The 12,580-nt window shown below is 33.1% G+C and overlaps 1 protein-coding gene across 2 annotated transcripts in view; it reads left to right on the top strand.

Moving 5' to 3' along the window:
* TMF1 (TATA element modulatory factor 1) overlaps positions 1 to 12,163 on the top strand; it is a 29,872-nt gene extending 17,709 nt beyond the window's left edge. Inside the window, exons 9-17 of one of the 2 annotated variants that reach the window (XM_029243783.1) lie at positions 6 to 98; positions 815 to 971; positions 4,628 to 4,820; positions 5,659 to 5,728; positions 5,963 to 6,055; positions 6,912 to 7,013; positions 7,298 to 7,450; positions 8,586 to 8,711; positions 10,931 to 12,163. In XM_029243783.1, the coding sequence (XP_029099616.1) occupies positions 6 to 98; positions 815 to 971; positions 4,628 to 4,820; positions 5,659 to 5,728; positions 5,963 to 6,055; positions 6,912 to 7,013; positions 7,298 to 7,450; positions 8,586 to 8,711; positions 10,931 to 11,182 (1,239 nt within the window). In that variant the 3' untranslated portion in view covers positions 11,183 to 12,163. Of the gene's footprint in view, positions 1 to 5; positions 99 to 814; positions 972 to 4,627; positions 4,821 to 5,658; positions 5,729 to 5,962; positions 6,056 to 6,911; positions 7,014 to 7,297; positions 7,451 to 8,585; positions 8,712 to 9,405 lie in introns of both variants that reach the window. The other variant, XM_029243784.1, reaches the window with a different exon arrangement.
* Positions 12,164 to 12,580: the final 417 nt, after the last annotated feature.

The following is a 12,580-nucleotide window of genomic DNA, read 5'->3' as shown; positions in this document are numbered from 1 at the left end:
TACAGGTGGGGGACCTTAGGCTGGCACTGCAACGTGCAGAACAAGCAGCTGCCAGAAAAGAGGATTATTTACGTCATGAGATCAGCGAACTCCAGCAGGTACTGTCAGAGTTTCCCTAAACACAAATCTGAGATGCGTTTTTCAAGAAATACAAAATGACTCAGTGGGGTAATGTTCTTAGAGTTGAGAAGATTTCTCCCATACTTATCATTTGCTGTATTTTTGTGGCTTATGTGAATAAAACCAGAGTGGGCACCTTAAAAATGTATAAGAAAAGCCCTAATTTTGTTTTCTAGAAAATAATTTTATCATGATAGATATGTAGTATATTCGGTGTTGTTTTTTCATTTGTAATGGCCGATTTATTAATTATTATCAGTCTCTGATTACTGTGGGGCAGATGAGCAATGCCTAGTTTTTATGCTACTGCTCTGTTAATTTCAGTCAATGAACATGTACAGGAAAAGGGGAGAAAATGCCCCTCAGATTGATCTTTCTGTTTTTATAAATACTTAGAAATATTTGGATGAGGAGGCAACTACTGGGAGGTTTGGATGATACTCTTTATTATCTTAAGGTATTCAAAGGCTGTCTTTATCTTAGAAATGCTCTGTAAAGAAGCACTTATTTAGTTACTCTGTTGCGCAACTTAACTGTAACTTAAGGATTGAATAGTTAGAAAATAATTTAATAAAAAATCATTTTATCTTGGAGAAGTAGTTTTTCCCAGAAATCTCTCATAAAGTTTCTTTGCTAGCATTTTTAGTGTTTTTATTGCTGTCAGTAGTAATGACTTAAGAATGTCATGATTCAGAGACTCCAGGAAGCAGAGAATCGAAACCAAGAACTGAGTCAAAGTGTTTCATCAACAACAAGACCGTTGCTTCGACAGATAGAAAATTTGCAAGCAACTCTAGGGTCCCAGACGTCATCATGGGAGAAGTTAGAGAAGAATCTTTCTGATAGACTTGGTAACTGCTTTAGTTCTTAAGCTCAATGTAGAAGCCCTTCCATCTTGTTTTAGAATTAGGGTAATGGTATGAAATTGAAATTCACTTGATCTCATGGTTTCATTTTGTGTCTAACTTGTAGATTTTTACCTCTTCTCCTCTTTTACATTTATTTTCTAATACCTTAATTGACTCTTTCAAAACATTCCTTACACGACGTGTCTGGTACTGTCTAAAATACTTCCATGTCATTCTTACATTCATTTTTACAAACTGTTGTGCTCAACTGTTTTCTTGTCCATTGCTAAGTCTGACCTCATTCTAGCTTGTCTGCAGTAGTGTAGGAAGTAGAGATCAGATATGATTCTAGTCAGTGGTAGAATTCCAAGAGCAGAGATAGGTCTAAGTTAGATTAAGGTCAAATTCTAGTAGACAGATGCTGTGGAGTCTTAGGGTTCCATATTTTGCTTCTTTACAGAAATGCTCTAGGTTGCCCTTCTGTGCTGTTAATAAAAAGAAAATTATTCTTCTAAGATACTTATTCAAGCACAGAATATGTACATATTAGATATCCCAGAAGCTAGCAAATGGTGAAAAATTCCTGTGTCCATTCTACACCTAAAATTAACTGTAACTTGAGAGACATCATGGTGTAGTGATAAAAGCAGACGTGAATGAGTGTCAGGAGACTTGGACTCAGGGTTTTTATGTTTTGTTTTGAATCACCCAGTCAGACAGTCTGGAGCAAGACACTTACCTTCTCTGGACTACACCCTGAAAATCATGAGGGGTGAACTAGATTAGTCGCTTTCAAACATTATTCAGTAGATCCCTTGTATGTCTTAGGGCTGGCTGTCATGGTGAGGGGGAAGCTTGATAAGTAAGCTGCCGGGCTCCCTCCAGGCTGCTTTAATGAAAGTAGTGCCTCCTTTATCTTTTTTTTTGGCCCTTGTAGCTCCATGTAAGATTTTGTCTGGAAATAGATTTATCTGCTCAAAAAGAAAAATCACTGAACAGATGAACCTTCATATATTGTTTAATTTCTAGGTATTAATTTTAGGTCTATTATTTATCTTGGACCACTTTTTGAGACCCATTTGTTATGAAATATGACATCTGAAAATGACACCTTCTGAAACAAATATTTATTTAGCAATAAAATGAAAGCAAGAAGCCATTATTTTTGTGGCTTTTAAACTGGAGCCTACACAGCCTCAGGGATATGTGGTATTGTGCTGGAATGTAGGCAAAGCCACAGGACAAATGTACCGTATAATGCTATAAATAAGAGCATAGATACAGTATAGAACAGAATTTATAATGTAAAATAGAGATATTATTAGGTCTACTTTGGTGGGGAAAAAATATGAAAATTCTTGCCTTTGTTAAATCTCAGAATTTTATCCACTAGTCCTTTTTTTTAAATTGTAATTGTCAATTGAGCTAACTGTAGATTCATATGCAGTTATAAGAAATGATATAGAATGGTCCCTTGCATGCTTTCCCCAATATCCATATGTTAACACTTCGCAAAATTATAGTAGAATATCACAATCAAGGTATTAACTTTGAAACAACCTTCTGATTTCATTCTGATTTCCCCAGTTTTACTGGTACTTATTTGTGTATATGTATGTATATGTGTCTATGTGTGTATTAAGTTTTATACAAGTTTACCACTTGTGTAGGTTCATGTATCCATCACTACAGTTAAGATATTGAATAGTTCTAACACCACAAAGATCCCTCATTTTGCCCTTTAAAATCATACTTAGCACCCTCATGGCCCTCCCTCCCTGTCTCCAATCCCTGGCAGCCACTAATCCTCCACTTCTAAAATTTTGGAATTTCAAAATGTTATGTAAATGTGGAACTTCCCTTGCAGTCCAGTGGTTAAGACTCCGTGTTTCCATTGCAGGGGGCATGGGTTCGATCCCTGGTTGGGGAACTAAGATCCCACATGCCGCATGGCACTGCCAAAAAAAAAAAAAAAAATTTATGTAAATAGAATTGTATAACATGTGACATTTTGGGGATTGGCTTTTTTTGCTCAGTGTAATTTCTTGGAGATTCATACAAGTTCTAATGTGTATCAATGATTTAGTCTTTATTGCTGAGTGTTTTTCTTTTTTTAAAAAAATACTTATTTATTTACTTTGGCTGCACCGGGTCTTAGTCGCGGCATGAGGGCTTCTTAGTTGCAGCATGTGGACTTAGTTGTGGCATGCAGACGCTTAGTTGCGGCATGCATGTGGGATCTAGTTCCCCGACTAGGAATCGAATCTGTGCCCCCTGCATTGGGAGCATGGAGTCTTACCCACTGGACTACCAGAGAAGTCCCTGCTGAGTATTTTTCCATGTATGTAGCACATCTTGTTTAAACATGTACCTGACGAAGGATGTCTGGGCTGGATCTAGACTTTGTATGGATAAAGCTGCTGTGAACATTCATATACAGGTTTTAGTGTGAACTTAAGTTTTCATTTCTCTGGATAAATGCCCAAGTGTGCATTTGCCAGGTTGTATGGGTAGTTGCATGTTTAGTTTTTTAAGAAAATGCCAAATTGTTTTCCAAAGTGGCCGTATCTATGAGAATAATCCAGTTTCTCTACATCCTTGCCAGCATTTTCTTTCAGTGTTGTCCCTATTTTTTCTTTTAGTCATTCAGACAGGTGTGTAGTGATGCCTTATTATGATTTTAATTCGCATTTTCCTCACGGAGGATGGTGAATGTCAGTTTATATGCTTATTTTCCATTTGTACGTCCTCTTCGGTGAAATGTTTTTGTCTTTTGCCCATTTTCTAATTGGAATGTCTGTATTTTCACTGGTGAGTTTTGAGACTTCTTTATGTATTCTAGATGCTAGTCTTAGATAACATGGTTTGCATTTATTTCCTCCAAGTCTGTAGCTTGTATTTTCATCTTTTTCACATAGAACAAAAGTTTAAAATTTTGAAGAAGTCCGGCTTATCAGTTTTTCTCGTTATGGCTCATGCTCTTTGTGTCAAACCTAAGTACTCTTTGCCTATCCCTAGATCCTGAAGATTTCTTCTGTTTTTTTCGAAAAGTTTTATAGTTTGTTTTTTTTTTTTCAGTTGAAGTATAGTTGACTTAAAATATTACATTAGTTTCCAGCTGTACAACAGTAAGTTGACATTTTTATAGATTATACTTCATATATAGTTATGATAAAATATTGACTATATTCCCTGTGCTGTACATTACATCCTTGTAACTTTTCTATTTTATACCTGGTAGTTTGTACCTGTTAATCCCCTTCACCCGTTTTACCCCTCCCCTCATTATATTTTGTTTTATAATTAAGTGTATGATCCATTTGAGTTAATTTTCATATGCTGTGTGAAGGTTAGTTTGAGGTTCTTCTTTTTTTTTTTTTCCTTTGACTATCCAATTGACCCAGCACTGTTTGTTGATTCACTACTCTGTTGATACATGACTCCACTTTCAAATTAAAATATTTTGGTGAAAAAAGTGATAAAACACATATAAATTAAGTTTTTTTTGTCTCTGTAGGCAGGCCTGCCTTAGTCAATGAGTACTTACAGTTTTAAGTGTGGCTATTTGCATCATTAAAAGTTTTAAGTCAGAATCTACTTGTTATCTTGGCCTCTTGAATGTATGTATATGTGATTTTTCTTTTTTACCCTACAATCAGGTGAATCCCAGACCTTGTTGGCAGCAGCAGTTGAGAGAGAACGTGCGGCCATAGAAGAACTTCTTGCCAACAAAATTCAAATGTCTTCCATGGAGTCGCAGAATTCTCTCTTAAGACAAGAAAATAGTAGATTTCAGGCCCAGCTAGAATCAGAGAAAAATAGGCGAAGAAAACTAGAGGATGAAAATAATAGGTGAGCATGTTTCTTGAGTGTTATTCTTGGTAGTTTCATGACATTTTAAAGCACTTTAAAAAAATGTGGTGTTGGTTTTTAGCTTCATTGCACTGAGAACTGAAAATACATATTTTTAGTGTTTAAAGTCAGAGTCATTAGTAATAGGATATTATACCAAGATAGGACCGGGATTCATTGAACCTTGCATAGGCTTTCGAAATTGGGTGGCATGTTCTGAATATATTTGCATTTTCCAGAGAAAAGATTCATTGCTTTAATTAGATTTTTTAAAGGAGTCTGTTACCACAAAATAGTTTGAAGACCACTCACTGGAGTTGTTTTTATATTACAGGGGTTTAAGCATTGTTCCTATCTTTCTAAATAAATGTCTGGGCTCTTTGGAAACCATAAGCTATAAAATCCATCTATGTGAAGTTATATTAAGGCTGTGATTAGGGGTTTTATCCTGAGTTCTTCCTTGGAATTTTACTTTAAAAAAAAGTGGTCAAGTAAAAATGATTCATGAAGTAAAATATATGAACTTTTGCAGACATTTTCATAGACCTCCCTAATAAGCCTTTGTAGAATCTGAACAAATTGTAGAATGGTGGTATTCAAAATTCTCTTTAGAAAAAAAGTCTCTTTTTAAATGAAATCTTAATCCAGAGAACCAATAAATAACATGAAGTAGTAGTTCACTTTTTGAATAAAACCCAAGTCATCTGGAAAATACAGTTGGAAAATAAAGCTGATAATAAAAATGACTACTAAGTATATAACTGGAGTTAATAAATTAGTGAGTTTTTAATAGTCTGTACTATCATCTTTTTTGTTTTAATTCCCTTTGGCTTAATAGGTACCAGGTTGAATTAGAAAACCTAAAAGGTGAATATGTAAGAACACTTGAAGAGACAAGGAAAGAAAAGGTATTTCGATTAGTGTTCGCTCACCTCTTAGGGCTTCCATTAGAGAATGGTTGGGGATGGTAGCGAACTAATGAGATGACAAGATAAAATGGGTGATGTTTCTGCTTTTGGAACTTGATCTGTAGTAGTAAAACCAATAGGAGTGTATACCTTACGTTCCTAAACTTTGAGATTGACTTATGATGATGACTTAGTATCACAGAAATTATCTAACTGTATCTCTCTCTCCATTAGACACTGTTGAATAGTCAGTTAGAAATGGAGAAAATGAAAGTTGAACAGGAAAGGAAGAAAGCAATTTTCACTCAAGAAGCAATAAAAGAAAAGGTATTAAATTTTGTTTTCTTTTTGATGTAACCAGTTAGTAGCTGTTGTGATTAATCATTATTTGTTTTGTAATTTTAGCTACACTTTATAAATACCATTTCTTATGTCTAAAATCAATAGAGTGATAAATTCTAGTAGTATAATCAGTGTTCTGCTCAGAGTGGGTCCAGAGTAATTTGAGTTTAGGCAAAGATATCTGATTTCTAGGATTTGAATGACAGAACCTCTTGCCCCTTTTAAAATGAATTTTTGTGGTCTCTCACTGACTCTGATGCCCCTCATTTGGCCCATAGGCACCTTGGGAGTGAAACTGGTTTGTTCACTTTCTTTCTGGTTAATGAAGGTAATTTTTCTAAAGTGAGTTTCCTGTATTTAAAGGATTGGAGTATACTCGGTAGTAAGCGTAATACATTAAAACTACCTATATGTGCATTGATTGAAATTACCTTTTGAAATTATTTGGTTTAAAAAAATACAGTAAAAATAAAGTGGATAAGCCAGAAACTTTATGGTTTGTAAATCTCATTAGTAATCTTATTCTAAAGAATAGGTTTAATTGGTGGTATGTTATATAATATGAAGCAGTTAGTTCATATAATTGTTCCAATAAAAACATTCTCATTCCATTAAAAATAAAACAAATTATGTTGTTATAAATGAGATGATTTAACCAAGTTTGTCTACGCTTTAAATTACTAAATATTGTGCCTTTGATAAGACTTAAGATATCTGTAACATTTTATGAGGAAATTAGAATGAATCTTTGTTGTCATTGATCCTAGAAAACTTTCTTGCTTTTTTATTTATCATTTTACTCTTTAATCTGAACTGAATTTTTTTTTCTTTACACCTTAAGGAACGGAAGTCATTTTCTGTTTCTAGCACTCCCACAATGTCACGCTCAAGTTCGATAAGTGGAGTTGATATGGCAGGACTACAAACATCTTTTATGTCTCAGGTGATGTTTTATTTCTTACACGTGTTTAGTTCTTAGACTGAATAATGATAAAGAGAATGTGCAGATAGCAGTTCGACTCTCACCGTGATCTTGCTATTCTATAGGCAATTTATCTGCATATTTATAAGGGAGTGCTAATCGCACTGAGGAAATAGAGATGGTTTTCTGCCTTTGAAAAAGTTGTAGACATTTTAAAGTAAGAATTGACCAAACCATTTTGTTTGACACCTATGCACAGTCTGTAGTAACTGAATAACTATATATGCTTTCTTTAATTAACACAGGATGAGCTTCATGATCACTCATTTGGACCAATGTCTGTGTCAGCAAATGGAAGCAATCTTTATGATGCTGTAAGGATGGGAGCAGGATCAAGCATTATTGAAAATCTACAGTCTCAGCTAAAGCTAAGGGAAGGAGAAATTACTCATTTACAGGTATTAGAAAAATTAAATGTGCTGTAGAAGTAAATGAAATTTTGAGGCCCAATGAGTAGCACCCTTCATTTCCACCTGCATTCTGAACAAATTGAGAAATAAAATGAAATAGTGACACGTGAAGCCCCAAGTAAATCATATGTATTAACGATAAAGGCTGGTTGGAGAAATTAGCCAAGGATGAAAGTTCAGTGGGCCTTCTGAGTGCCAGAATTTGGGAGACTGTCACAGGAAATGCTTGGCTGGAGTAGGCCACCCCATGTGTGACAGCCTGCCATGATAAGACAGAGAGGCATCTAGGAGCAGAGAGCTCCTTGCAGGCAGCTTTTTCCAAACACGAAAAAAGGGAAGTTGCTGAGCTGAGCATAGCCATTTTATTCTTCCCAGATTTTCTGCTTAGGTAAGTTGCTCCAGCTCCCCCTATGAGGAAAGAGTAAAGGTGATGAGAGAGATTAGAACTATAACATCCTAGACATGAAAGGAAACATGGTGAGTGGAGCATCCTCCCATCTTATCTTGCTTTTCAGAAACTTAATGCTGTGACAAATGTTAAAACGTTTTACCTGTTTTCATTGTTAAACTTGATACACTCGAAAGTGGAACTTTCCTCTTCTATTTTTATTATATGATTTTAGTTGAAAATATTACTGTATTAAAGAAGATGCCCTTGAATTGGAAGAAAATAGATCAGAATAATCTTATTACCTGTTATGTTTGTGTAGCCCACTGTTATGCTTAAGGGCACAAATGAACTTCTTTGGTAGTTGATGATAGATTCTACCAATGTGACCTGCATGGTTGGCGGTTTGTTTTTATTTCTCTGGGTTTTTGTAGTAATTTAGCATAACTGAAATATATGCTGTTTCCTTAGAGAAAAATGTAGAGTTGCATGTTTCAAACAGATGATTAAATTTTCTTCAGTTCTTTATCTCTCATAGTAAACCCTATAAATGGTATACCTTTGAGGAAAGTTGAAACCGTTTTTGTGCCTCTATTTCCTTTTACCAGGAGCTAGCTTCTGGTTATATGTTCACATATCTATTTCTTAAAAAGTAGCACATTAAATGTTTATATTAATGGAATTATTAAACAAGATATATTTTGATTTAAATCACTTCCTGGTAATGTTTCTCAGCTAGAAATTGGCAATCTAGAAAAAACACGCTCCATAATGGCTGAAGAGCTAGTTAAATTAACAAATCAAAATGATGAACTTGAAGAGAAAGTGAAGGAGATACCCAAACTTCGAACTCAGCTAAGAGTAAGTATTCTTCACTCTTATTTTTAGTTTACATAAAATGCATATGTATATGTTAGTGTTTTCTTTGATAATTGAAGAGTATTAATATTTGAGTGAAGAACTTTAAAAATGAATCTTATCTTGCTTGTCACATCACACATTCAGAGTAATGTTCACAATCATGTTGAGTCTCAGCACAGGAAAGTAACTAGATTTCATTTGGCCAAGGCTCATTAATAATCCTGAACTTTTGCATGATCTGAGTAGTATTTTATTGAATGATGTTATATGTATCCTCACAATTAGCATATTTGGTATTGGAAGTTGCTCTTAAGCCATATATGAGAATAGATTTTCTTTTGACTTTTCTTGTGGGGTAAAATGCCAGGTAATACTTAAACCACAGTGAACCATAGAGACTGAAATTTCATCAAACGTGCTGAAATTACTGGGAGAAAAGACAGATTAAGCTATATATGGGAAGAATTGTAGATTTAGTGAAAAGATATGTTAAGATTAATAGCCATCTGGCTTATTTTGTTTTTTTTATTCTTTTATTCCAACAGACCGAGGTATGAGTTTAATTTTTATGAGAGATGACTATATACTTTTATTTAGATTGTAATGTCTTTACTGGTGGCTCATTTATGATAATATAAATATATTAAAGATTTTCTGTAGTTATTTAAAAATTGTAAACAAATATATTTTATAGGATTTGGATCAGAGATACAACACTATTCTGCAGATGTATGGAGAAAAAGCAGAAGAGGCAGAAGAACTTCGATTAGATCTTGAAGATGTAAAAAATATGTATAAGACTCAAATAGATGAGCTTTTAAGACAAAGGCTCAGTTAACTTCTGAAAATTACATTCCCATCGAACTGAATGTAAACATTTAATATCTAAGTACAGATATCCAATAAATTCTTTTATAGAATTAGAAAGTGGAATTTACTGTAGCATTCAAAAATTGAAAAAAATTGTTTTATAGTATATAGTAATATTTCCAGTTAAATTATTTTGTGCAGTATTTGAACTTTATTTTTAAAACTATTCTTTAAAGATTTATTTTTTACAGTCTTTTTTTTTTTTTTTGCCTTGAATAGCACAGAGATTTATTACTTTATCCTCATGTCATTATGGTTAGGGAAGGAGAATGGTGTTATATATTGTAGATATATAACTAATTGTATCTATAATTTATATGTTTTTGTATATATTGAGAACATTTAAAGAGTGATAGTGACATATTGACACTTTGAAATCTTTCACACTTAAATCTTCAGTATGTCTAATTACTATTTATGAAAATGGACATTGTGTTCAAGTAAAAAAATTATTAAACCTGCAGTTATTAAATCTTGAACTAATATTTTTCTTTTGGAAAAAAAACACCTTCTGAAGTTTAAAGGGTAAATAATTTAAACTTTAAAAGTTTTGTGGTCTCAAATTTTATTTCACTCAGATTTCACGATTAAGTCTGTACAAATTTTGGTACCCATTTGGAGAAAGCTATAGCTATTCAAAGTTATCTAGGCATAATTGAATAGTGGAAGAATCTACTTACAGTCATTTTGTGATGGTATCATTAACATTTTAGTAGTTTTGAAGACGTATTGTTTAATACCCTATAAAATGAATCAAAAGTAATTAAATTACTAATATAATTTTCATTTTAAAAATTAATTGTTCACATTTTGTAAAGCCATATTTTTGGCACATTAAAAGTATATGTTTGATATTCATAACAAAATAGAGAAATTATAGGAGTTAAATTTGGCATTTTGCAATTTCCTGTGGTTTATCATTTAATTTTTTTCTTGAACCTTTAAACTGAAAAATAGTGTGAAATAGCTGAAAAAATAACTATGCCTTCCTCTCAGCTGTGTTTTAGACTTGTGAAATATTTTGATACATTTTATTACTGAAAGTCATTTAGCTGCCTTTACTTGAAAGTAGGAACACTCACTTAACTTCTAGTTACATTTTAAACACTAGAACTTTAGCTACAGGTAAGCCATGTTGAAGCTTTTGGAATGCCTTTCAGGGCAATTCAAGTGACCTCATTTTTGTTCTTTTTGCATTCAAGACAGTATTTCTGTCAGTGAATCTCTGATTTGTAGCATTAATAAATATTCTTTCCATGTGAGCCAAATTCATAAAATTAATTTTCTATATTTTAGTGGTAAAAAGCAGTATAGTAGCTTTCTGTCAGCTTTTTTTTTTTTTTCTCCAGGGGCTGACAGAAAATGACAAGACTGATAGCAATAAGAAATGTACAGAGGGCTTCCCTGGTGGCACAGGAGTTGAGAGTCCGCCTGCCGATGCAGGGGACGCGGGTTCGTGCCCCGGTCCGGGAAGATCCCACATGCCGCGGAGCGGCTGCGCCCGTGAGCCATGGCCGCTGAGCCTGCGCGTCCGGAGCCTGTGCTCCGCAGCGGGAGAGGCCACAGCACTGAGAGGCCCGGGTACCGCAAAAAATAAATAAATAAATAAAATAAATGTACAGAATTAGAAAATATAGGAAACTTAAGTTGCAAATTCTGTCAAGTGTTTGAAACTAGAAGTTTAGGAATTATGAAATTGTTCTTTTAATATATCCATTAGTGAGGAAAAAACCCCAAAAACCCTTCAGTTGTGGAGAAAAGATTGAAATAAAATTCCTTTACCTTTCAATTTCATAATATTATACATTCTCTTTTCTTAATCCATATTAACATTAATAAAATCAACTTAAAATTTTAAAGTGTTCTCAGTTTATTTAAGATAAACAGCTATTTAATATTTAAGTCTTCGGCTGTATATTACCGTATATTGTTCTTTATCCACAAATTAATAGCTGATGTTCATACAGACCTTATTTTATTATACACTTAGATTTCTCAATACATTTGTAAGTTGAGAAGGTGTACTGAATTGCTTTCTTGAAAAACTCCACTAAGTGGCAGAATACCTATTGAATATTGGTTGCTGTATTTTGCTGTTTGTCATTAAAACTTATCTGTCCATATTCTAGAAAATATTTATATTTTAATAAAGAAAATAGATCGCAGTCAGATGTTTCCATTCTTGAAAGAAAATAGGTAATATAAATGATAACAATGTCAAGAATATAAACAAAGAATAGAGGGGTGTGAACATTGTTGTTTCATATATAGACAACTAAGCACAGACTGTGGGCATCCTTCTAACTCTTGGGAAGCTGAATTGAGAGTACCATTTCTTTCTTTTTCTTTACCTCTTTTTTGAGAACTTCCACTTGTACAGTGTTTAACATATGGGAATGTATCAAATGTATCTATACTTTGATTTAAGATATTCTAAATATGGATAATTTCTAACCTAGGAAAACATGTGGTTTTAAGTAAGTGAAAAGAAAAGTTCAGGAAAATTTTTTTCTTGTAATCCTTCATTTGGCATTTGATTTATTAATTGAAAGTTTTATTTAAATGCTTATTAAAGGATGTGATTTATAATATATAGAAAATAGCCACAAGAAAAAATAGAAAATTACTATAAATATCTTATCTTGTTCTACCACTCTTTGTCTAGTATGTATACATGTATGTTCTAATATATCATAATTTTTCATTTTCATTTAAAAATCTAATGTCCCCAGTTCTATTCAGTTTTAAACTATTACAACTTTAACTTCATATTTTGTAAAGGGCTAAAGGTATGATTTAAACTACAGATGGATATAATATTTTAATCCTAAATGAAAGATAATGTAAATAATAAGCATGGATCTGATTTGAATAAAGATTTTAAAATAGTAATAATGTATTTCATTTTTAACATAATTTAGAGTGGTCAGTACCAATGAGTGAAGATAGTTTTCTTTTATGAAGATAGATGTAACTTTGGAATTCTTATTTTAAGAAAA

This window comes from Monodon monoceros, unplaced genomic scaffold (genome assembly GCF_005190385.1).
Source record: "Monodon monoceros isolate NGI ecotype Baffin Bay Population unplaced genomic scaffold, NGI_Narwhal_1 Super_Scaffold_3, whole genome shotgun sequence".
NCBI classification, from domain to species: domain Eukaryota; kingdom Metazoa; phylum Chordata; class Mammalia; order Artiodactyla; family Monodontidae; genus Monodon; species Monodon monoceros.
The sequence above is the reverse complement of the archived record's forward strand: the minus strand, read 5'-3'. Positions and strand labels throughout refer to the sequence as shown.